The sequence below is a fragment of the Bos grunniens genome, chromosome 16 (assembly GCF_055505025.1).
Source record: "Bos grunniens cultivar Pamir isolate PY7600 chromosome 16, Bosgru_T2T1.0, whole genome shotgun sequence".
Lineage (NCBI taxonomy): Eukaryota > Metazoa > Chordata > Mammalia > Artiodactyla > Bovidae > Bos > Bos grunniens.
In genome coordinates this window covers 81,896,430-81,918,856 of record NC_141180.1, presented here as the reverse complement: position 1 = coordinate 81,918,856, position 22,427 = coordinate 81,896,430, and the positions used below count along the sequence as shown (strand labels likewise).

At 47.2% G+C, this 22,427-nt stretch overlaps 1 protein-coding gene across 23 annotated transcripts in view; it reads left to right on the top strand.

The window, feature by feature from the left end:
- Positions 1-16,126, top strand: part of PPFIA4 (PPFI scaffold protein A4) — a 52,561-nt gene extending 36,435 nt beyond the window's left edge. For 14 of the 23 annotated variants that reach the window (XM_086345809.1, XM_086345814.1, XM_086345805.1 and 11 more), the window contains 6 exons: positions 1,657-1,832; positions 6,357-6,454; positions 7,109-7,284; positions 9,427-9,495; positions 13,134-13,371; positions 14,227-16,126. In XM_086345809.1, coding sequence (XP_086201935.1) covers positions 1,657-1,832; positions 6,357-6,454; positions 7,109-7,284; positions 9,427-9,495; positions 13,134-13,371; positions 14,227-14,435 — 966 coding nt within the window. In that variant the 3' untranslated portion in view covers positions 14,436-16,126. Of the gene's footprint in view, positions 1-1,656; positions 1,833-6,356; positions 6,455-7,108; positions 7,285-9,426; positions 9,496-13,133; positions 13,372-13,512 lie in introns of all 23 variants that reach the window. The other 9 variants (XM_086345819.1, XM_086345818.1, XM_086345813.1 and 6 more) reach the window with 5 other exon arrangements.
- Positions 16,127-22,427: the final 6,301 nt, after the last annotated feature.

The following is a 22,427-nucleotide window of genomic DNA, read 5'->3' as shown; positions in this document are numbered from 1 at the left end:
CCCTCTTCACACGAAGAGCCCTGGGCACAGGTTTCTCCTCTGCTGAAGCCCTGCCTCATTCCTTCCTCAGTCCCCTTTCATTACCTCTGGTTTTTACCATGGCAGGTGAGGACCCTTGGATGGCTGTGCCCCCAGCATGCCTGCCTCTTCCCCTCAGTTTGACACTCTTCCCAGGAGTATTGAGATCATTTGTATGAATCCTCTTCCTCTTCCTGACCCTCTCGGGGGTACCCCTGGCGAGCTTAGCAAAGGGCTTTCATTCATTCACTTAACAAGGATTTATTGAGCAGCTACTAGGTATTAGGCCTTGCTCTACAGAAGTAAGCAATCTTAGCCCTCCTGAGGTTTATATTCTAGTGGAGAGATAGACAGTAAACAAATAAATGGACAGTATGGCAGATAGATATAAGTGCCATGAATTAAAATGAAGCACAGAGCAGCACTGTTTATACTTACTGGGCAACAGCAGCAGTAGTAGACTGGACTGATCAGGTACAGTATATTGTCATAGTAAAATACTATTCAGCAGAGGAAATAAATGACTCGCACATATAATGTAACGTGAAAGCTATAAGTCCCAAAAGATTTTCTATTAAAACTCTCAACCAAGCAAATGTAATTATATTATTTAAAGAAGTACGCATCAGTGACCATAAGAACCAATAAAACATTTTCTCAAGAAGGGGAATGATAGAAAACTCAGGAGAGGTTTTTCCTCTCGAGGGAGCAGGGCACAAGCTGGGGAAGACACAGGGATGGAGGCCACAGTGGATGACATTCAGAGATGTTAACTTCATCTTTATGCTTCACAATGAACATACGCTGCATATATTTTATATGTATGAACTATTTTTTAAAAGATAAGATAAAATATTCAGTTCTAAAAAAATCAGATTAGGTAAAGAAAGAGAGTGATGGAGGGTTGCCATTAAAATTCTTTTTAAGGATAGATGGTCAGAGATGTCCCTGCCTGCAAGATAGGAGGCAGTGATTAACTGGAGCAGGCCTCTCAGAACCAGACTGGGTAGGGGGTGGTGCACATGCTGTGTTGGGGGTGGGGAGACAGCATACAAAGGACCTAGAGGATTTCTGGAGAGACCACCAAGCCTTAGAGAAGAGCACTGGCTATTCAGGCACAGGTCACCTTACTTCATTTTTTTTTTTACATCTTTAGTCAAACACAATCCCTTGTGGACCATATGAAGACAGTTTCCCAAGAAAGACTGGCTTTCTTAGCCACTCTGCAGGTCCTCTATAAAGCAGCCTGACCCTTGGACTCAGCAGGCTTGTGGCTGACTGGAAATCAGGAAGGCAAGTCTGCCTTACAGCACCACAAATGCCTTTCAAGTTGATGGGAAGGAGTTCCTATTATCTGCTGCCTAGATAGATGCTTCTTTTCATTACTGTAGATAATTGATAAGTGAGTAGAAATACATCATTCCAGGATTTAAAACATTCCATTAAAAATCCCCACCTCCCACTTGACAAACCACTATGTTATACTCAGACATTGTTCCCCAGCCTCTCAGTGAAAGTAAGCTGCGATTTTATTGAATTGCCATGGATGTTGGAGTAAGATTTCTCTCTTCAACAATATGCTAGCTGCAACCTGCTGACACTGCCTTTGCCCCCATCCTCCTCCATCTTGTTCCTCAGACCCTGGTCTATGGGGATATGAACCACGAGTGGATTGGGAACCAGTGGCTCCCCAGCCTGGGGCTCCCCCAGTACCGCAGCTACTTCATGGAGTGCCTCGTGGACGCTCGCATGCTGGATCACCTCACCAAGAAGGACCTGCGGGTCCACCTGAAGATGGTGGACAGCTCCCACCGGTGAGCCAGGCTGGAGCCCACGGCCGCCTCCCAGCACAGGTCTGCCCCAGTTCTGGGGGTCTGTCTCCAGGAATAGAGGCGCTTTTTCTTTACCAGTTTGGGATAGTGACAGATCTCCATTTAGGGAAAGTCAAATCTTTGTCTCCACTGCAATTTGAGGGTTTAGTCCTGAAAGGTTGTTGCTGAATGAAAAGACGCTGGGATTCTTGGCCTCCAGAGGAGAAGAATTCAATCCAGGGCCAGAGACGAGGCTTGATCGCTCAGAGTTTTTGTGTAATAAAGTTTTATTAAAGTATAACGGAGATAGAGAAAGCTTCTGACATAGGCATCAGAAGGGGGCAAAAAGAGTACCCCCCTGTTAGTCTTCAGCTGGATGTTATATAGTCACTAGCAGTCTGTTAATGAAAGAAAGGAATGTCTTAAAACTCAGAATGGCACCAGGCCCCTCATCCATAAGATGCATTTTGGGATAATCTTGGCACCAGATGATTCATCCCGGGCCATAAAACGATTGACTTGAATCTTATAGAAGGGCAGATTGCCATACAAATAGTTTTGTTTACATAGATTAGGGGAACAATGTCTGAGTATAACATACTGGTTTGTCAAGTCCGTTCTGAGCCATTAGGCGGAACCGACTTGAAGACAGAATCTGGGGTAAATGCATAGTACATTAACATAGTTTAAGACAAATATTTCCATAAGAAAAATGCATTGGTTAACTCAAGGTTTGAGAATAGTTAACTTCAGGTGAAACCAGGTGTCATGATGGCAACACAGTATTTTAAGAGAAACCTCCTTTTAAATTTGTATGGAGAAGGCGATGGCACCCCACTCCAGTACTTTTGCCTGGAAAATCCCATGGATGGAGGAGCCTGGTGGGCTGCAGTCTATGGGGTCCTGAAGAGTCGGACATGACTGAGAGTCTTCACTTTCACTTCCCACTTTCATGCACTGGAGAAGGAAATGGCAACCCACTCCAGTGTTCTTGCCTGGAAAATCCCAGGAACGGGGGAGCCTGGTGGGCTGCCATCTGTGGGGTTGCACAGAGTCGGACACGACTGAAGCAACTTAGCAGCAGCAGCAGCAGAGAAGGAAAAAAATCGCTAGTTTGTTTCCTCCTGCCGCTTAAGAGAGAGAAAAATGTCTGACACTGGCAACCTATTTCCTCCATTTGGAGACCCCTGGCCTTCCTGCCTGTTACCCTCTCAATCCTCTCACCTCCAACTCTTAAGACACAGTCATTTCTTTTTAGCTTCACTTGGAAAAATGTCCTCATAGATATGAATTTTATTTCTTGTCACGGGGCTTGCTGAATTCCCTACATGTATCCGGAGAAGACTCATACTGAACCCAGCATCTATTTTAGGTACCTGATTCCTTACAAGATCAGAGGAAAGTTCTATCTGGATTCTTGCTCTGCTAACATCCTAGATCTGAGCCTCTCAGCTTTAAACATACATCCTTTTTGTACAGAAAGTCATCCAGTGTTCTTCTCTTTGTTGAGAGATCTTCTGTGCAAAAGTGTCTGCAGTGGAGGTCACCAACTGGTAGCCTGAGGGTAGAATTTGGCTCACTAATGTATTTTGTTTGGCCTACATTGTATTTTTAAAATTATGACTTTAGTTGCCAACATTTAAACACTAGGAAATATTACACAGAATTCTGGATGTCTGGCTTCTCTTGAAAAACAGGATCATGGAAACAACCAGCTGGAGCTAGGGAGGCAGCCCTCCTAAAACATAGGTATTCCCCAGGTCCTCCTACCCCCTCCAGCCTGCTTCACTCATTTGAAATATGTGCTTGACCCCAGCTGGTGTTTGGGTGGGAGAGTAAAGTGGGTGGTAATAGTTCCAGGAGTTTATAGGTTTTAGAAAGTCCTTTTTAACATTCAGCTTCACATCATACCAACTATCTGAGCCAGCTCTTTTGCCTTGAGTGGTTAATGTGTCAAAGGTTACAACTGAGAGTGTGTGGCTTTTCAAGGTTCTATTTGGAATCTGCAGGTGTCCCTTGGTCTCTCCAACTCATAAAGAGAAAATTATATTTGGAATAGATTAGTTAGCCTCTATATTTTTATGGGTGAGGAAACTGAGGGATAGGAAGGAGCAGCAGCCCAAGGTCACTCAAGGATACTATCAGAATGCAAGTTTCCTGACACAAACCCAGTTCTCTTACCACCATGCCGGAGAACCTCCTGTGCCGGAACCGTTAGCTGTGTCTGCCCTCCCCCCTCACCGCTAGGGCTGAAAGGCACTCTTTTGTCTCTGTCAGTCTGGGAGGCTGCCAGACCTAGCTGCACCTGTCCTTGCTGAGTGATTGATGGGGCTGGGGAGAGAAGGGCCACTGCCCACCAAGCTGAGATGTGCCTCGGCTGCTTCAGGATCTGGCAGCCCAGCCCTGCCCAGCGTTATAGAAGTCTTCCTCTGACCCTTTGCCCAGGTCCCAGGAGAGAGACTCAGACTATACACATCTGCAGCCCCAAATCGTCAGTACTTCAGTGTTAATGAAGCATTTCTGCATTCCTTATTACCTCAGTTATGTCTATAACTGCTTTCATTCCACTCAGTATTTCATGAGCATATTCTCATCTTTAAAAAATGTTTTTTAAGTTATAATTTTTTAACGATGAGGAGGGGATATTTAAAAACATCTTTCACAGATGGAGAAAACAAGTCCAATAGAGACTGAGTGTCACCAGGTCTCAAGTCAAGTGGCTGCAGAATGGGGCCAACATTCTTTCTTGACACCTCACTGAGAGCTCTTTTCCTTAGACCATAGTATTCTATTGAGCAGGTTTCCATGAGCATCTCTGATTTTGATATGAGAACACACACACACAATAATCAGCAATGTCCTCCTAAGAGTGGCACCATTACTGAGTGCCTCTTATATTTCAGGGGCTGGACTAAACCCTGTCATACAGGATCACCTTTAATGCTCATGGTGATTCTGCAGGAGAGGCACTACCCCCGTTTCACATATGCCGAGTGCCACTCAGCTGGAGAGTGGCACAGCTGGCATTCAGACCCAGACTGATCTGATGTTAAGGGCTTTATATTTCTGCTATACCATACAACAGCTTTTTGAAAGTCATAGGAACTGAACTGAAATTATAGTAGGATCACAGTTAGAGGCATTTCCAGTTAGGAGGTATGTGTGCATCTGCCCTCCTTCCAGGGACCAAAAGGCTTAAAGGTCGTGAGCCAGAAAACAGTTCCTAGAAATGGTGTCTCTGAGCTATATGGGATTCTTTTCTAGGCAGATGGGCTACCTGGGTAGAACTGAGGTAAGAAAAGTAGGGAGCAATCCAGCATGATTTAATCTCACAAAGCAATGACCTCAATGGTAGTCAAAAGCAGCTGGAGTTGGGAGAGACCTTCTATTCTATTCCTCCACTTTATAGATGATAAAATCCAGAGAGGCTGAATGGCACAGTAGTGTTCAAGTTTAAAGCACACTACAAGGAAAGCTGCTCAAGGTGGAATGAGCTGCATTGAGAGATAGTGAGTTCCCTGTCACCAGAAGTGTTCAGGCACAGGTGTTCATAATACTCACAAGGTTGTCAAAGAGGTGACTCTTGCATTAGGTCAGAACTTGGACTGATAGCCTGTGGGGTCCCTTCTGCAGTCCTTGGGTTTTGGCCTGGCTTAGTCATTTTTTACTGAGTACATACTATGTACCTGGTACAGTTTAAAGTACTTTAATAGTTTATGTGAATTATTTCATGTAATCCATTTAGGATTTATGATGTTTACATTTATGGACTGTGTCAAGCACCATTCTAGGGATTTAAGATACATCAGTGAACAAAACAAAGCTTCCAGTTACATTGTAACTGGGAGACATAGCAAGGAATTATAAATATACAGAATGTTAATAGATAAAAGGTGGTAGGAAAAAAATTAGACCAGAGTAAGGTGGATTGGGAGTATGGGCTGGGGGTGATGCTGGTGATGTTGCAGTTTTAAATCAGGTGGACAAGGTAACTACTCAACTTGAAATACATTTGAGCAAAAACTTAAAGGAGACAGGAGGATGAGCCATGTAGCAGTCTAAGGGGGAGGGATGTCACAGTCGGAAGGAGCAGCCACTGCAGAGGCCCCAAGGCACAGAGCCCAAGCATGCCTGCCGTGTCTGAGGAACAGCGGAGCTGTCAGTATAGGGGCAGGTCATACCATAGGCCATTTTAGGGACTCAATGAAATGGGCACACAAAAGAGTATCTGTACGGGTCTTTGTCATTTCAGACCCTGGAGAGGGAAGGACATGTTGCTATCATTCAAAGAAGTTTCCTTCATCAGTCAAGCCCACACCCTGGCTTAGAGGGAAGATGGGTAGGGTAGTAACCCTTGAATGGATCATATCTAAGCCCTGGGGAAGGTGGAGAAGGAGCAGGCTGGGACGCTCTTTGTACTGGAGGATGTAGGTCTTGATGTGCTGTGACTGGTGCTGGATATGGGGCAGATGAGGTTGAAATGCAACCCCACTGAGGCTCTGGCTCAGGGGGGCTGTGTGCCTGCAGAACCAGTCTTCAGTATGGCATCATGTGCCTGAAGAGGCTGAATTATGACCGGAAGGAGCTGGAGAAGCGGCGGGAGGAGAGCCAGCATGAGATCAAGGGTAAGCCTATCAGGCTCGATGGAGCCTCCTCTGAGGGTTGTGGAAGCAGCCTGGGGGGACGAGGGCCTGCCGCACAGACCTGCCTCCGGCTGAGGGAAGACAGGAGAGGTGTCCCGTGCCACAGCAGAGATCCAAATCTGAGAGGGAAGGCAGAGCCTGCAGGGAGACACAGGCTCCGCCCAGAGGATGCTGCCACCTGTTGGAGAAGAAGCAGCCCCCGCCCCACACACACGACAGGGCCACCAACCAGACAAATGCAAGGGTGTGAGACAGTGCTCAGAGAACTTGGTGCTGTGGGTGGGGTTTGACCAGAAAGAAAGGCAAGTCTTAGGAGAGACCTTGAACGTAGAAAGACTAAGAAAAGGGCCATTCCTGCCTAGGGACAGGGGATCCCTGATACAGGGGGTCTGGGGAGAAAGCCTATTGGCCTGAACCTGCAGGCTGGCAAGAATGGAGTAGTATGGGCTGGTTCTCCAAGAGCTCAGGTCCCAAGGAGGACAGAAAGAAGATGTGGAAAGTTAAGGGGGGTGGGAGTGGGTAGGAGCCAAGACAAACAGGGTAGACTGGAGCTCTGGGTCCAGGGACCTCCATTTCTGTCCCTGGAGAGGCTTTGGCCACACCTGTCTCTGCTGCTTTTCTGCCCCCACCCTCCAGATGTGCTGGTCTGGACCAATGACCAGGTAGTTCATTGGGTCCAATCTATTGGGCTCCGAGACTACGCAGGAAACCTCCATGAGAGTGGTGTGCATGGCGCTTTGCTGGCCCTGGATGAGAACTTTGACCACAACACACTGGCCCTGGTTCTCCAGATACCCACACAAAATACCCAGGTGGGCATACTTGTCATCAGTCTCAATCTCGGTCTCCCTTTCCTCTTGCTTTCTTTCCCTCTGATATGCATAGGTTTATGGATTGGTGGGAGGCCTGTCCTAGAGGGGATCACAAATGTCCTCAAACCTCCAAGTGGTCCTTGTGCATAACCAAGTTCCCTAGGAAACAAGTGTTCCTCACAAACAGAACATGCTCAGCACAGGCCTGGTGCCCCTGCAGTGGGCACCTCCATCTCCTCCCAGCCATATCACTGCAGTTGAGACTTTGCCTCAACTTGCTTTTCTGACCTGACTATTCATTGAGAAAAATGAATAGCCCTAGCCCTAGGGCCCAAAAGGACCAGAGAACCTGTATCTCCTTTGTCTCCCATCTTAGGGATCTGCTCCTGGGTCCCTAGGTTTAAGAAAGCTAAATATACCAAATAACACAGCCCAGAGATGCTCCATGCCAAAGCTTTGTCTCCCTGTCAACAGCTCAAAAGATTAGACATCTCCTTCCATTACATTTCATATTTATTATGGAGCTATCATCTAAGAATATAACTAAATTCTCTTGAACTTATTTATGTTTGACCTTTTTAACTTCCTGTGGATAATGGACTCTAGAATTACTACCTGTTGTATAAAATACTTCCTGATTTTATTTCTCCTAAATGTAATTCACATTGGGCTCCCCCTGGGGAGGACAACTGCCTCATCCTAATTGTCTGTGATTTGGTACAGATGTTTGTTTTTGACTAGTTCTACTTTCTGTCATTTCATAAACCCTGATTGTGCTACCTCTGGGTCTGAGGCTTTGTCTTTCCAGACAGAGTGGTCTTAATTCTTTTAGCCTTTCTCATATAGAGTTGTTTCCATGCCCTGATCATTTTAGCTACCCTTGTCTGGACTGTTTGCAGCTGTCATATATCTTCTGAAATTCAACCACCAGAGCTGCACAAGCTATTCTGGGAACAGACAAGTTTTTGCTTGTGCAAGGTAGTGTTGAATTGTCTCGTAATTTTGGTGGTGTATTGGCCTTTTAGGGGTGATGGCAGCACACAAGCCCAGGGTGTCCTGTAGTGTCTTTACAGTGACCCATCCCCACCAGTCAGAATGGATCGCACAGATTCCCCTTGTTCTCTAGGAAGAGCTGAGATTTCCCCACAAAATGCAATATCTCTATGATTGTCCACCTCCAGCCTCATTGGTCGCCTTCTTGCCCACTTACACAGCTTCATAATCATTTTTCACTACCCAGGGGAACAGTGTCATCTGGATACTTGAAAATTAACTGTGCGTCTCTCTTTTGATCATTTATAAAAATATTACCCATTACCAACAAAGACCGTCCTCACAGAATTCTATGGTTAGTATTTTCTACTCAGAAATGGGCTTGTTTTGTCTTGTTTCCTGTCTCTACATACATCCAGTTTTTGTGGATAGCAATACATCTGTAAACAGTAGCAGGGCTACCCCTCTGTTGCTCTCTAACCATTCTTGTTTTTCTGACCCATTCATTTAGCTTAGCTATTAAGGGAAGTAGGATCTGATCCAATATGGAATCCTTCACTAAAAATGGTTAAAAATATCTGGTGGCAATTTTGAAAATTTCCTTGTTTCTGGCATTTCTCAAATCTAGTGAGTTAAAGTACTAGGACGCCTACAGAAGGCCTTTATGCCCCACACAGCCTAAGGGCTACCAATATCCATGACTGAGCAGTCTCCTAAGTTAAAATTTTTATTTGGAACCTCATAAAATACATTTATATAATCTAAATAAATCTTTATTATACATGTTCTCCATGCATATTTATCCCTTCAGAGAGGTAGTATGCCATGATATTCCCTTATAGACAAACTGTTGGTTTTTGCCCCCAGTTAGTGAAGCCTGTCCATCCATGTGTTCTATAGTTGTTGTTTTTTTTTAAAATTATAGTTTTCTAATTAGCTCCATATGGAAAAATCCTAAGGTTTACAGTTTGACCTGTAGGCGGACACCAAGGTCAGACCTAAAGGAACAGTATCAAAGGCCAATGGGTTAAATGAACTGAAAACCCCATCTCCACCCTTGTACTCCCTACAAAACAGGTGAAAGATGGTATTAGAAGTCAGTAACCATAGCCCCTCCCTACTCTCCCTGTCTCACCTTGTGCACTCTAGGCACGCCAAGTGTTGGAGAGAGAGTTCAACAACCTGCTGGCTTTGGGCACAGACCGGAAGCTGGATGATGTGAGTACCTAGCTGTTAACTGGGGACCTTGAAGATTTGGTGGTCACTGCTGGTTCATTGAAGTTCATGAGTTCTTCTTTCCTTGGGTTGATGATTGGTGGAGTAACCTAAAAGAGGAGAGCCATAGAGGATGGGGATGATGTCAGGGGGTTGAGGAGGCAGAAACAGGCCTAGCAATAGGCCTAGAGAAGTCTCTATGAAGCTTCTTCCTTGAACCTCTAGCATTTTCAAACTCTGTGCCCCAAACCCCCTAACTACAGAAGCTCAGAGGTTTCCCCCAAAGGCAATCTCTTTGGGATCATACCTTTTACTGTATCTCTTGCTGCTGCTGCTGCTAAGTCGCTTCAGTCATGTCTGACTCTGTGTGACCTCATAGATGGCAGCCCACCAGGCTCCTCCGTCCCTGGGAGTCTCCAGGCAAGAACACTGGAGTGGGTTGCCATTTCCTTCTCCAATGCAAGAAAGTGAAAAGTGAAAGTGAAATCACTCAGTCGTGTCCGACTCTTAGCAACCCCATGGACTGCAGCCCACCAGGCTCCTCCATCCATGGGATTTTTCCAGGCAAGAGTACTGGAGTGGGGTGCCATTGCCTTCTCTGACTGTATCTCTTAGACCTCCTCTTTTCAGTGTTGTCAGCAAAGCACATCTCCAACCTGTTCAAAAGTTTCCATCCTGCCCAGCAGTGTGATTGTTTGGAGGTGGAAGTTACGCTGAGGTCATTCAATGACAGGTTTGCTCACATGTTCCTCAGTTCACTGTGACATAGTTACACACATGGCTCAGGCTGCTATCATCCCAGCTTCCCCTCTAGTTTTACTCATGTGCCCTGGTCACTGAAGAAACAGTCCCTTCCAACTACATTTTGTCTGGCCTTCCTCTCAAGTTTAGGCTGGACTGTTTCTGGGAAGACTCCTAAGTTCTGGCCATAATACTTCTGTAAGAGATGCCTACTAACACATGGGTTTCCTGAGGACACAGTCCCCTCAGTGCCTGCCTTCTCTCCCCTTCCACCTCCCTACTCACTTTCCTATCATCAGCCTTGCCTGCCCTCCCTGTCAGGTCCATCTTAGCTGCCTTGGTTCCAAACGAGTTAAAAAAGAGCCCAGACTATTTATTTTTAGTTTCTCCATCTTCAATCAGATCTGCTGATCCCCATTTTCTGTGCAGCTTCCCTTTGTTTGCACCCCCACCCCATCAGTGCCTCTCTTTAGACTTCTGGGCCTCCTTATAGGACACCATTAGTGTTACCTACTTATCAGTTAATCTTTTCTTGGTTGGGTTTAACAGGAATAAAACCTGTTTGTGGAATGACTACTCTGCCTTGGTAGATAGGACACACTCAGAAACACACAGAATTTGTAAAGGGGTGTTTTCTTCACAGAGGTACCTTGAAATTTGGAGTATGTTATTTACCATACACACACACGTGTGTGTGTGTGTGTGTGTGTATGTATGTGTGTGTATTTCAGTCAAGGAGATAAACTGCCAAACCCCACTAGGTGTCCCCGTTCTGAGATCTGAATCTTCCCAATGCCCCTACAAGGAGGACATTCCTTTATTTCCCATACACTAGGATCTAAGCTTTCTTTGATAGAGCTTTCTCATAAATCTTTGAATGGTGCTTTCTAATTTAGAAAGCTCTTTACTCCTTCAGTCCTGACAAAAATAGTCTTTGAATGCCTATTCTGGGCCAGGCATGGGGCAAGGCATGGTACTGAAGTGATGGCAGACATCTTATTTTATGCTAGTAATAATCACACGAGACAGGCTATTATCCCATCTTACAGATGAAATTGAAGATCAAAGAGGTAACTTGCTGTCACAGGTAACTTATCTACAGTCATAGGCTGGTATGTGGCAGAGCAAGACTGGAGCAAAAGTGTATCTGATTCCTGTGTTCTTTTTCCTACATTCCATTGCCTCCTAAAAGTGGAGATACCAGGCATCAGACATTGAGGCGGAGTTATTGAGTAGGTGATATTATCTTGGCAATGTAGTGGTCTTTCTGGGATGCAGTTGGGTGCAGGGCTGGAGAGAACTGATTTTTTAAAAGGAAGCTTAAAATAGAAGGCCAGGTCCCATGAATAATATGAGATTTGGGGCTATGGGGCAGTAGCAGGGGGGAGGTTGGAGATCCAAGAGCCTGCCTCCTGTCCAGCCATCAAGCACATCATAAGCAATCTTGGGTTGTCTCTTGGAACTATGTTCTCTGACAGTTCTGGTTCTCGGTCTCCCTTCTCAAGCTTTAAGGCCCTGGAGGGCTAGATCCAGTTCTCCTGTACAGGGATAGCAGGACTCATGGGAAATGAGGAGATGCTGAACAGAAAGAACACCTGACTTAGAGGACAGGGGAGAAAAACAGAAAGAAGACCTTAGTGTTGGCTGAAGGTGGAAATGGAGAGAAATCATGCAGAAAAGAAGGGTCTCAGAACTAGGATAAGGATAGGGTCATGGGGAAGACAGAACTGATGAGGAAAGTTCCTCATAAACTGAGGGATGGGATGTGTGCATAGGAGGCCAGCTGCCATTTAACAATTATTTATTGAGTACCTACAGTGTTCCCAGGCACTACTCAGAGGCTGGGGAATATATTGGTTGAAACAAAAAGAACAAAATCTCTGCCCCATGAAGATTAGAATTTGAAAGTGGAGGTGGGGGAGAGAAGGAAGACGAGAAGAGAAATAAATTGATGAGATAATCTCATCAGTACATTTAAAAATGCTATGGCAGAGATACATGGTGCTAAGAACTGATGGGAACATTTGCCTACTCGGAGCAGGAGCAGCAAACCTAATGGGGCTGGTAGAGGTTGTTGAGGTGAGAATTGGTGGGTTGGTGTCTCTCAGTCCCGCTGGTAGCCCTCTACCTGCGACAGTTCTGCCAACACAAGGGTTGAGGGGTTTTAGGCATGGCCGCCAAGGAGGGTGGATGTGGGCTCTGAAGGGTGGGTTGGGAGGCTTGTGCAGAGGGACATCCTGTAGGGTTATGGCTCTGGGTGCCCTTTGGCAGAGATAGTTATTTTGGAGGCCTGGCTGGCAATACAGCAGGCAGATAGCAGGGGGCTGTCCACTGCCTTCTTTGGCGGAGCCTATTCAGATTGGCCATCTGCCTGCCCTGTCACTGCTCTCCCCAGATCCAGCAGATAGGCAGCCTGTACATTTATAGATAATGAAACTGAAGCTCAGAGAGATCACCTTTGAGGGTCACACAGCTAATAAAATGGAAGCCAGGTCTCCTGGCTCCGGACCCAGCACTCCTCCAGGACACTGGGCCTACAGCCATATTGAGTCTCCAGAAGGGCAGGAAGGAGCGCATGGAGGCTGGCTGGTGACCACTTCCCATGCATGAGGCTGAGAGAAGGGATATTTTAAAGGTCAGTGGGCATCCCAAGCCCACTTTGAGATGATTGAGGCGACAGGGAAACTGAGTTAAACGGCAGGATGTCAGATTCGAACAGAGGGGACCGCACCTCGCCTAGACACAGGGGACTTAAGAGTCGCAAGGGCTCTCCGGAGCCATCCGCTTCGTCCAGTCATTTTCCACAGGGAAAGGCTGAGGGCCGGAAATGGGACGTGACCTTGCTCCGTTGTTTCTGAAGGGAAAAGTTCCCCTAGAACAGGCACTACCTGCCCTCCCAGGCAGGGACGAAGGGCGGCCGTAGCGCCCTAGCCCCGGGCCTCTGCGCGCCCCCGGTGCAGGGGGAAGACAAGGCGCTCCGCCGCGCGCCCTCCTGGAGGAAACGCTTCCGTCCGCGGGACCCCCACGGCCGCGCCTCGCTCAGCACCGCGGCCGACACGCTCCCGGCAACCTTCCGCGCGTCCACCGTGGGGCCCGTGCCGCCTCCACCGTCCCCGCGGAAGAAGATCACGCCTGAAGGTGAGCGGCAGGCAAGGCGGGGCGGGGCGCGCCGCTCCGGGCTGGCTCTGCTAAGGCGGCCGCGGGCGGGAGGGCCCCACCTGCGAGCTTCACGCTCACTAACCCGTTGCTCTGTGTTCCCCGGCGGCTGTCGACTCCTAGTCCAGACGGCAGGGGCGCGGAGACTGGAGACCCCAGCAGTGCGGACCTACTCCTGCTGAGTCCGCCTCCCACCCCGGGTCCTTCGCGGCTGTGCCCGCGGCTCGGGGTGAGGGGGCCGCGCCCCGGGCGCAGGCGCTCCGCGCCTGCCGTCCGCCGGCTCAAGGCCTCCCCGCGCCCGTGGCTGGCGGGCCGGCCCTGCTGCTCCAGCGCTGCTCGCACCCACTGTTCCGCTTGCCCTTACTGCTTTCTCAGGCTTTGGGCGCTTCGAGCTTACAGGCACGCGGCAGATACCTTGCAACCCGTCTCTCAGGGGGTCGCTCCCAACTCACTGCGCAAATGCCTTTTTCTCTCTCTCTCTCTCTCAGCTCGCTCCCACTATCTCTACGGACACATGCTCTCCGCCTTCCGGGACTAGCCACAGCCCCGCAAGGCCAGCTTCCTCCTGCTTGGTTTCACAGGCTCGGATAGCCCTTACCGTCCTGCTGGTTCCCCTTACTCCCAGGGCTCCTAGTCTCCTCTCTCAGAATATACTCGTCTATCCCTCAGCATCCCGCTACCCCAGGTCCACTGTGTGTCCCTTGTAAGGCTCTCTGGGATGTGTCTGGGTCTCCTTGTGTGAGGCAGCCAGGTCGTCCATGCTTGTGGGTCTGCGGCAGGGAGAGGAAAGCAGGCGGAGATACATGGACTCCGCCTTCCGTCTTCTGCATCTAACAGGTCTGGACCGCTCACTCCACCGGAGACCAGGATGCAGAACCAAGGGCTGGGGTGGCCCTTCCAAGGAAAGGGCGCTTCAGACTTCCTTGCTTGGGTTATTTGGCCTTCTGGTTTCTGTCCGTCTCTTGGTTGCACTAGATGGGCTACGTCTGCTTTTGGCATCCCCCTTCCCGCCATTTTCCCTCCCCCGACTCATCCGCACCTTGTAGCTGCTGCCACACCTTCAGGACCTCTTTGAGGGCTGGGAGATGTAGACGGCCCCATTCTTTCTCAGGATGATGAACCTGGGAAGAAGGAAGGCTCAGGTGGAGATTCTAGGCCCTGGTTTAAGTTGAATCCCAAACGTCAAGCATAAGCATGGGGAAATTCAGCCCTCCTGCCCAGTGAGAGGTTGCAGGCAGGTCAGCTAGAGGGAGAGCCGATGTCCTGCGGTAGCTCTAAGCCCATGTGGCAGTGGGAATTACCTCCTGCCCCAGCTGTAGGGTAGAGCTGCTGCTGGGCTGGAAGGAGAAGGATCTTGGCTCTGGGGCAGAACAGAGCTAACCATGCACTGCCAGCTGTGCTCCCAGTATTTCTTGCCTTGCTGTCCCCCTTTGTCCCACTTCTTTGATAACCCCAGCCCTACAAAAATGTACCTAATGAGTGGATTGAGTATATATTAACACACTGACCTTCAAATCTGGTTTGGGAAAAAGGTAATCTGAGGCTTCCTTCCCATGATCTCCTAGCAAGAAAATAAAGCTTCCCCTTTAGTGAATCATGTCCTAGGTCCAGGAAATCCAGTGTTGTTGAAGACTGTCATTCACCTGCTTGTCCCCAAACTGTCATTCTTTGTTCAGGGTGCTTTTGGTATTTAGGGGCTGCCTCCAGAAATTCCTGAGACCTTCCCAGTTTCCGTTGCTTTCCCCAACAGCGTGGTTGCATCTAGGCCTGAGGGATATAGATCCTGCTTTGGTAGGAATGTCATTTCCAATAAATTCTCCTTCTTCATCCACATACTTCTCCTGCCAAGGTGCTTGGAAGTGTTTGGAACCCAAGTTTAGGGTGAGTTGATGGAACCCAGAGCTTCTCCTAGTGAAAGGAGAGGAAAAGTACCTGGGGCATGTTACCTGGGGCATATTACCTGGAGAGGGGCCAGTGCAGTGCCAACCTTCAGGTGGCTGAGCAGCTAGTTTGCAAGCTGATTTGGGTCTGAGTAGGGGCTAGGCTAGCAGGTCAGATGAAGGGTCAGAGAATCCTGTCTAGAAGGAGTGATGGAGCCTGGGGCAGTGCCACACTTACAGCCTTCTGCTGCAGAGTGGTGGGGCTGGGTGGGCTTCCATGCATCTGGACAAGATATTCACCTGCCCTTCCTAGCTGTCAGGCCACTGGCAATGGAGCTGGAGGAGTTCTTGAGCAGAAAATGAGTCGATTGGAGAGAAAGAGCCCCTGTCTCTGGGTAATGGATGTTAAGATTATGGAGGAGCCCCAGATTCCTGTAATTGATGAACTCACAATCAGAGACCATAAGGCCATCTGATTCCTTCAGGGAACTCTGATGGGCTAGCTAAATGGGAAATTCAGTTCCAGCTTCTCCTCTGCAACTTAACCCTATCTTAATTGGTTATGTTATAAGGCAGCAACTAGCAGGATCCAGGTCTGTTCAGGGTTTCTTGGGAGGTATTTGATGGAAGATTCTTGTCTTGGTGTATCTTCTGCCTCACCATCAATATACTTTTTATCTGGAGAGTCACCAGTGACCCATACCCTTCCCGCCCCCACCATCAGCTTTCTGTGTCTTATCAGGTCCCTTCTCAGCACTGTACTGGCTCAGTGCATCAAGAATGGGCGGATGGGTGTGTGTGAGTGTTGAGTGTGGGTGTGTATATACCAATAAATAAACTGGTCTTGAGACAACATACACATGGCTCTGGTCTTTTTTTTTTTTTAAACTTCAAACTTACCTGATGCATCTAGCTTATTCCACAGTCCTAAGGGCTGTTGTGTGCTGGAATGTAAATATCAGAGTTTTTCAAGCTTGTAGTTAGTTACCTTCTGTTTACTTATATAACCATGGAATTGATAGGTTAATGTTTGGGTTACTTGTGCCAAGGGAGTATAGGAAAAGGAGTGAGGAGTCCTAACTGCTGAGATTGATTTATTTCTTTCACTTCCTCTGTACCCACCTGCTTCACTATCCTCATAGCCTTTCACACTGATGCCAGAGGATAAGTAACTCTATCCTAAACACCCTTCAGTCATATCACTCTGCTGTGCACTTATGTAGCAACTCCCCCGCACCTCTAGATCTGAGATCCAAGTCCTTGGGGCAGGACAAGAGGCTATCTTGACTTTTTCCCGTACCCTCTCTCCTCACCAGTCTTGAGTCAGCCTAACTCAGAAATGTGTCTGTCCAGCCCCGTCACCAGAAGGCAGCACAAATACGTTTCTTGCCTTTGCAGCTGTGAACGCTCCAGACCCACTTCAAGTGTCACCTGGGGGGCACTGCCTGCCTCTCAGCAGAATTAGGTAACCAGCAACCCTTTTTGACCCGGGCGCTCTGTGCGCACCACGATGCTGCCTCGTCATTGTCCTCTCTAGTCTTTCCCACAGGGCTGTGAGGAAGCTCCTTTAAGTGAATCCCGTTGATCTCATGTGTCCCTAGATGAATATACTTGAATGAATAAGTGAGCCAACATTATCTCAGAGGGTTTTTATGAGGATTATTATTAAATCTAAAAGTTGAGAACTTTTCTGTGCCAGACACTGTTCTAAGCATGATAAATGTATTAGCTCATTAAATCTTCACAACCCTATGATGTATCATCATCACCATTTTATAGAACAGAAAATTGTAAAGCTGAGACCATGTAACTGGTATGATATAGCTATTTGTTAAAAGTTCTGACCCACTACCAGTATATATGCTTTTTTTGAGTGAGCTTGAGCCCCTACCTTGAGGCTAAGCACCCCCCCACCCCCCTTCAGCTGCCTTTCTCAGACTCTCATCTCTGCCACTCCTAAGGCACTCGGTTCCTCTGCTCTTCATGGAGACTTCTTTCTTTGTTCACTGGAATGGTGCAGTCCCTGATGGCAGCATAATACAGCCTTGAATCTTCAAGGGGAACCATTCCACCAATGATATGGGATGGCAGAGTCTGTGGGCACAGATGGCAGGATGAGAGCAAGACAAAGCCTACTACCCTCTTAATGATGAAACGTAGACTTGACCACGGAGAAGGCAATGGCACCCCACTCCAGTACTCTTGCCTGGAAAATCCCATGGACAGAGGAGCCCGGTAGGCTGCAGTCCATGGGGTCACTCAGAGTCGGACAGGACTGAGCAACTTCACTTTCACTTTTCACCTTCATGCATTGGAGAAGGAAATGGCAACCCACTCCAGTGTTCTTGCCTGGAGAATCCCAAGGACAGGGGAGCCTAGTGGGCTGCCGTCTGTGGGGTCGCACAGAGGTGGACACGACTGAAGCAACTTAGCAGCAGCAGCAGCAGACTTGACCAACTTTGGTGACCAGCTGGCTAAAGGGGTGAGATCTGAAGGATTTCAGGAAAACTGCTGTTTCCCAACATTGCCAGCCACTGGGGTGGGAAATGTAGATGAAACAGGCTTATGTGGAAATGTGAACTTGACATTGGACAGGCTGCGTTTGAGATGAGACCCTGACATCGTGTTTCTCTCAGCATTTGTGAAAAAGAAGACTCTAGATTTCTTCCCTTGGACACTTTTCTTTGCTCCTCTTAGGAATGTACCCAGCATAGTGAGAGGCAGAGAATCTGGATTTGGTCGTTGCATGTGGCTGAGGGGTGAGGCACAGCCATAATCACTGTGGCATCTGGGATTCCCATCTGGGTCCAGGTGGTACGCCCCTAGCCATGACCCTAGCCCAACCGCTTCAGTTCTTCCTGAGCTTAGCTCACCTCCAGGTGTCTCAGCCCTAGCCTGGAGCCCAGAAGCCAGGAATTCAGACAAGGCCAGGGGACACGACATGTTAGCTCTTACCCATGAAATAGTAAAACTGAACTGAGGGGGCTTCTCTGCTCTCACCCTCCATTGTACCTCCTTTACCTCCCTCTCCAGCTGGTCCAACCACCTGCAGCACTTTAAAGGGTTTCACTGCCAACTAGGTTACTCTAAGAAGTTAGATACCCAAGGATGTTTATTCAAGTGCAGCAAATAGTACTCTAAGTGTTTCGCAGTTCACACCAATTATCTAAACACTCCAAGAAGTTCCTCTCTACACACTGTCAATTGGTATATCGACTTCAAATAATTCTTATCTTTATATTCTAGCAGATTCCCTAAAGTTCATTATTAGGTAGCATTTGATTAAGCCTGTTTGATTTATTGCAGGTGCTTCCACTGGAGACCAAATTTAAGCTAATTTCCCTAAAGAACTATCATTCATTACTCATTAATTGGAGTTTTATCTGTAATTCAGTGTGAAAGTTAAGTGTTTGTTAATTTAAGAAAGTCTCTATGCTTTGATGACAAATGTTTATCTTGTGAAAATAATAAATGAGTCTAGGCTCCAGTTTGACAAAACTTTGCCATTCACACGTGTCCAGTTCAGTTCAGTCGCTCAGTCGTGTCCAACTCTTTGCAACCCCATGAAGTGCAGCACATCAGGCCTCCCTGTTCATCACCAACTCCCAGAGTTCACCCAAACTCATGTCCATCGAGTCAGTGATGCCATCCAGCCGTCTCATCCTCTGTCATCCCCTTCTCCTCCTGCCCGCAATCCCTCCAAGCATCAGAGTCTTTTCCAATGAGTCAACTCTTTGCATGAGGTAGCCAAAGTACTGGAGTTTCAGCTTTAGCATCAGTCCTTCCAAAGAACACCGAGGACTGATCTCCTTCAGAATGGACTGGTTGGATCTCCTTGCAGTCCAAGGGCTCTGAAGAGTCTTCTCCAACACCACAGTTCAAAAGCATCAATTCTTCAGCGCTCAGCTTTCTTCACAGTCCAACTTTCACATCCATACATGACCACTGGAAACACCACAGCCTTGACTAGACAGACCTTTGTTGGCAAAGTAATGTCTCTGCTTTTTAATATGCCATCTAGGTTGGTCATAACTTTCCTTCTGAGGAGTAAGCATCTTTTAATTTCATGGCTGCAATCACCATCTGCAGTGATTTTACAGTGGAAGTGAGAAATAGATTTAAGGGACTAGATCTGATAGAGTGCCTGATGAACTATGGATAGAGGTTTGTGACATTGTACGGGAGACAGGGATCAAGACCATCCCCATGGAAAAGAAATGCAAAAAAGTAAAATGGCTTTCTGGGGAGGCTTTACAAAGCCTGTGAAAAGGAGAGAAGTGAAAAGCAAAGGAGAAAGGAAAGATATAAACATCTGAATGCAGAATTCCAAAGAATAGCAAGGAGAGATAAGAAAGCCTTCCTCAGCAATCACTGCAAAGAAATAGAGGAAAACAACAGAATGAGAAAGAGTAGAGATCTCTTCAAGAAAATTAGAGATACCAAGGGAACATTTCATGCAAAGATGGGCTCGATAAAGGACAGAAATGGTATGGACCTAACAGAAGCAGAAGATATTAAGAAGAGATGGCAAGAATACACAGAAGAACTGTACAAAAAAGATCTTCACGACCAAGATAATCACGATGGTGTGATCACTCACCTAGAGCCAGACATCCTGGAATGTGAAGTCAAGTGGGCCTTAGGAAGCATCACTATGAACAAAGCTAGTGGAGGTGATGGAATTCCAGTTGAGCTCTTTCAAATCCTGAAAGATGATGCTGTGAAAGTGCTGCACTCAATATGCCAGCAAATTTGGAAAACTCCTCAGAGGCCATAGGACTGGAAAAAGTCAGTTTTCATTCCAACCCCAAAGAAAGGAAATGCCAAAGAATGCTCAAAGTAAAGTTACGCTCGCACATGTGAAATTCCAGCAAATTGTTTCTTCCAAGTGGGAGGCTTAAGGACTTAAAGACTGAAAAAGAAATAAGTATACAATGACCATACTTGACAATCAACCCTAATAGCCATTGCTGAGAACTGTTCATTTGTAAGATTATGAATATCAACCTCAAATTCCAATTGAAATGATAATTGAGAAGAAATTAACTTATCCAGCAACCCAAGAACCTATCAGTTCCTTAGTAGCAATGAGTGCCTTTCTCTTGGTTAGATCATTACCACTTACTGGGCAACTGAAGGCGGTGGGATTGTATCCCCCTAGGAGCTTCGAAGGTGCCAGGGCCAGAGGAAATGTATCTGATGGGAGAAGATACTCCTTGAATGGGTAGTTTGATATTTGCGGTGGATAATAAGAGAATGAATATTGACTCAATACCCACACATGTTACCCTCCTCATCTCCAAGGGCAGTGAGCCACGGAGAGCTAAGAGTTGTGGCAGTGACCTAAGTATTCCTCTCCAGTCTTTCCAAGGAGGTAAGACTGTCCAACTGAAGAAAATTGCACAACCTAACAATTGAAAAGTATGTTTTCCTTGGGGAACTTACTGAGGACTATAGCCCAGGGGAGAACCTCTCAAATAGCTCTGAGGAACTGTTCTGCCAGGACATACGCTAAAAATAAAAATGTAGTCAAATGTCAAAGATTACTGATAATCACAAAAAAACAGGCATATCAAATTAATGATTTTAGTGCCTTTCTATATATGGGAATATGCAAGAGTCCGGACTTATTGGCATTACTCTTTACATAAGCATCTTATCAGTCTAGGGCCAGTATCTGAACCACATAATGCTTTCTGTTATTTTCTCCATCCAGGAAATGGGTGCACCTTGCCACTGCAGTGTCTGATGACTTGATGGCAGGCAGCATTTTTTGTTTACTGGAATGGCAAACATTCCAGTAAATGGAACAGCAAACGGAACAACACCCCTGTCCACAGCATAAACGCAGTGACATAAACCCAAAAAGAAAATCTCACAAATGGGGAAAGATTAGGCCAGTTTATGCTTCCCAGTAGACCCAGCCCTGCCTGGTGGTTTGGGATGAGCGAGCTCTGGGGGAACCCGCCTACCCTCCCCCCAACCTTCTGTGCTCTCACCTGGGTTCTTTGAGCCTGCTCTGAGACTTGCTTCTGTTGCTTACACAGGAGAAACCTGGAGAAACCTCCAGGAGCAGTGTGTTGTCTTCCCTCTCCAGGAACAAGTCAGGAAGATAGGTGTGGTAGAGATGGTGCAGCTGGGCCCAGAGCTAGTGCAGAAGGGGCATCGGGCCCTGGACCTGGCTGATAAAACTGGGTCAAGTCTGTTGTGAAGGGCCCGGAAGAACTGAGGCCAGAATGTACTGCACTCTGAATCCCCTGACTTCTGTAATGATTCTGAAACTTATAATTTGCAATAAACCAGACACAGCCTGAAGCAGTCAGAATTAATAAGGTTTCTAGTCTGAATGGACTAAATTCTAGCTCCTGATGCTTTATCAGTTAACGTTATGTGATCTCTATCCAAATCCTTCATCTCAATTCTCCACTCACCTTCTTCCCTTCAGGAAGCTAGTCTTTGGAAAATGGCATCCCATATGAAGAGAGTCCTAGCTTCATTTCCTTTGATTCTTCTTTATAAACCCCTTGCCCCCCACCCCCAATGAAATTGGCTTCATCCTCTGAGCTGTAGACAGGGACCAGAATCTCCTGCAGCCTGGAGTATCAGAAGAGTGTGGTGAGGGGGCATGCTATTTGGCTTGGAATAAAGGGGTAGTGTCTGACCCCAATCACCCTGATTTGATCACCTCCCACTTCCTCACAGGACTCCTAATGTTGCACTAGAGGAGAGGCAGGAATTAGAGAGGGGAAACCCACAGATTCCAGCTCTATACCCCTGTCTGCTGGCTGTGTTCTGAGTGCTAGGAAAATGAGCATTCTCAGTTAATTGAAAGGGAATGAACCTATTGGGATGGAGTGCAGGAGACTGTGAATAGCACCTATGAACTAGAGCGCAACAGAATGTTGAATGAAATTTCCTGCATGTCCCCCAAGGATTTCCATAAAATCTTGTCTTTGCCCAGCCAATGAACCAGACATGGCTTCCTTTGTAATGGTGAAATAGGGGTTCAGGCACCTCATGACCACCAGCAGTGTGGTGCCTCGGATGCTTTGGGAGCCCCATCTGCTTCACAAGCCCTGGCCCTGCAATGTGTCTGGACCACCGAGGTGGAAGAGGCTATAGCATCAGTCATCTCCTCCCTCTATATCACAGACACTC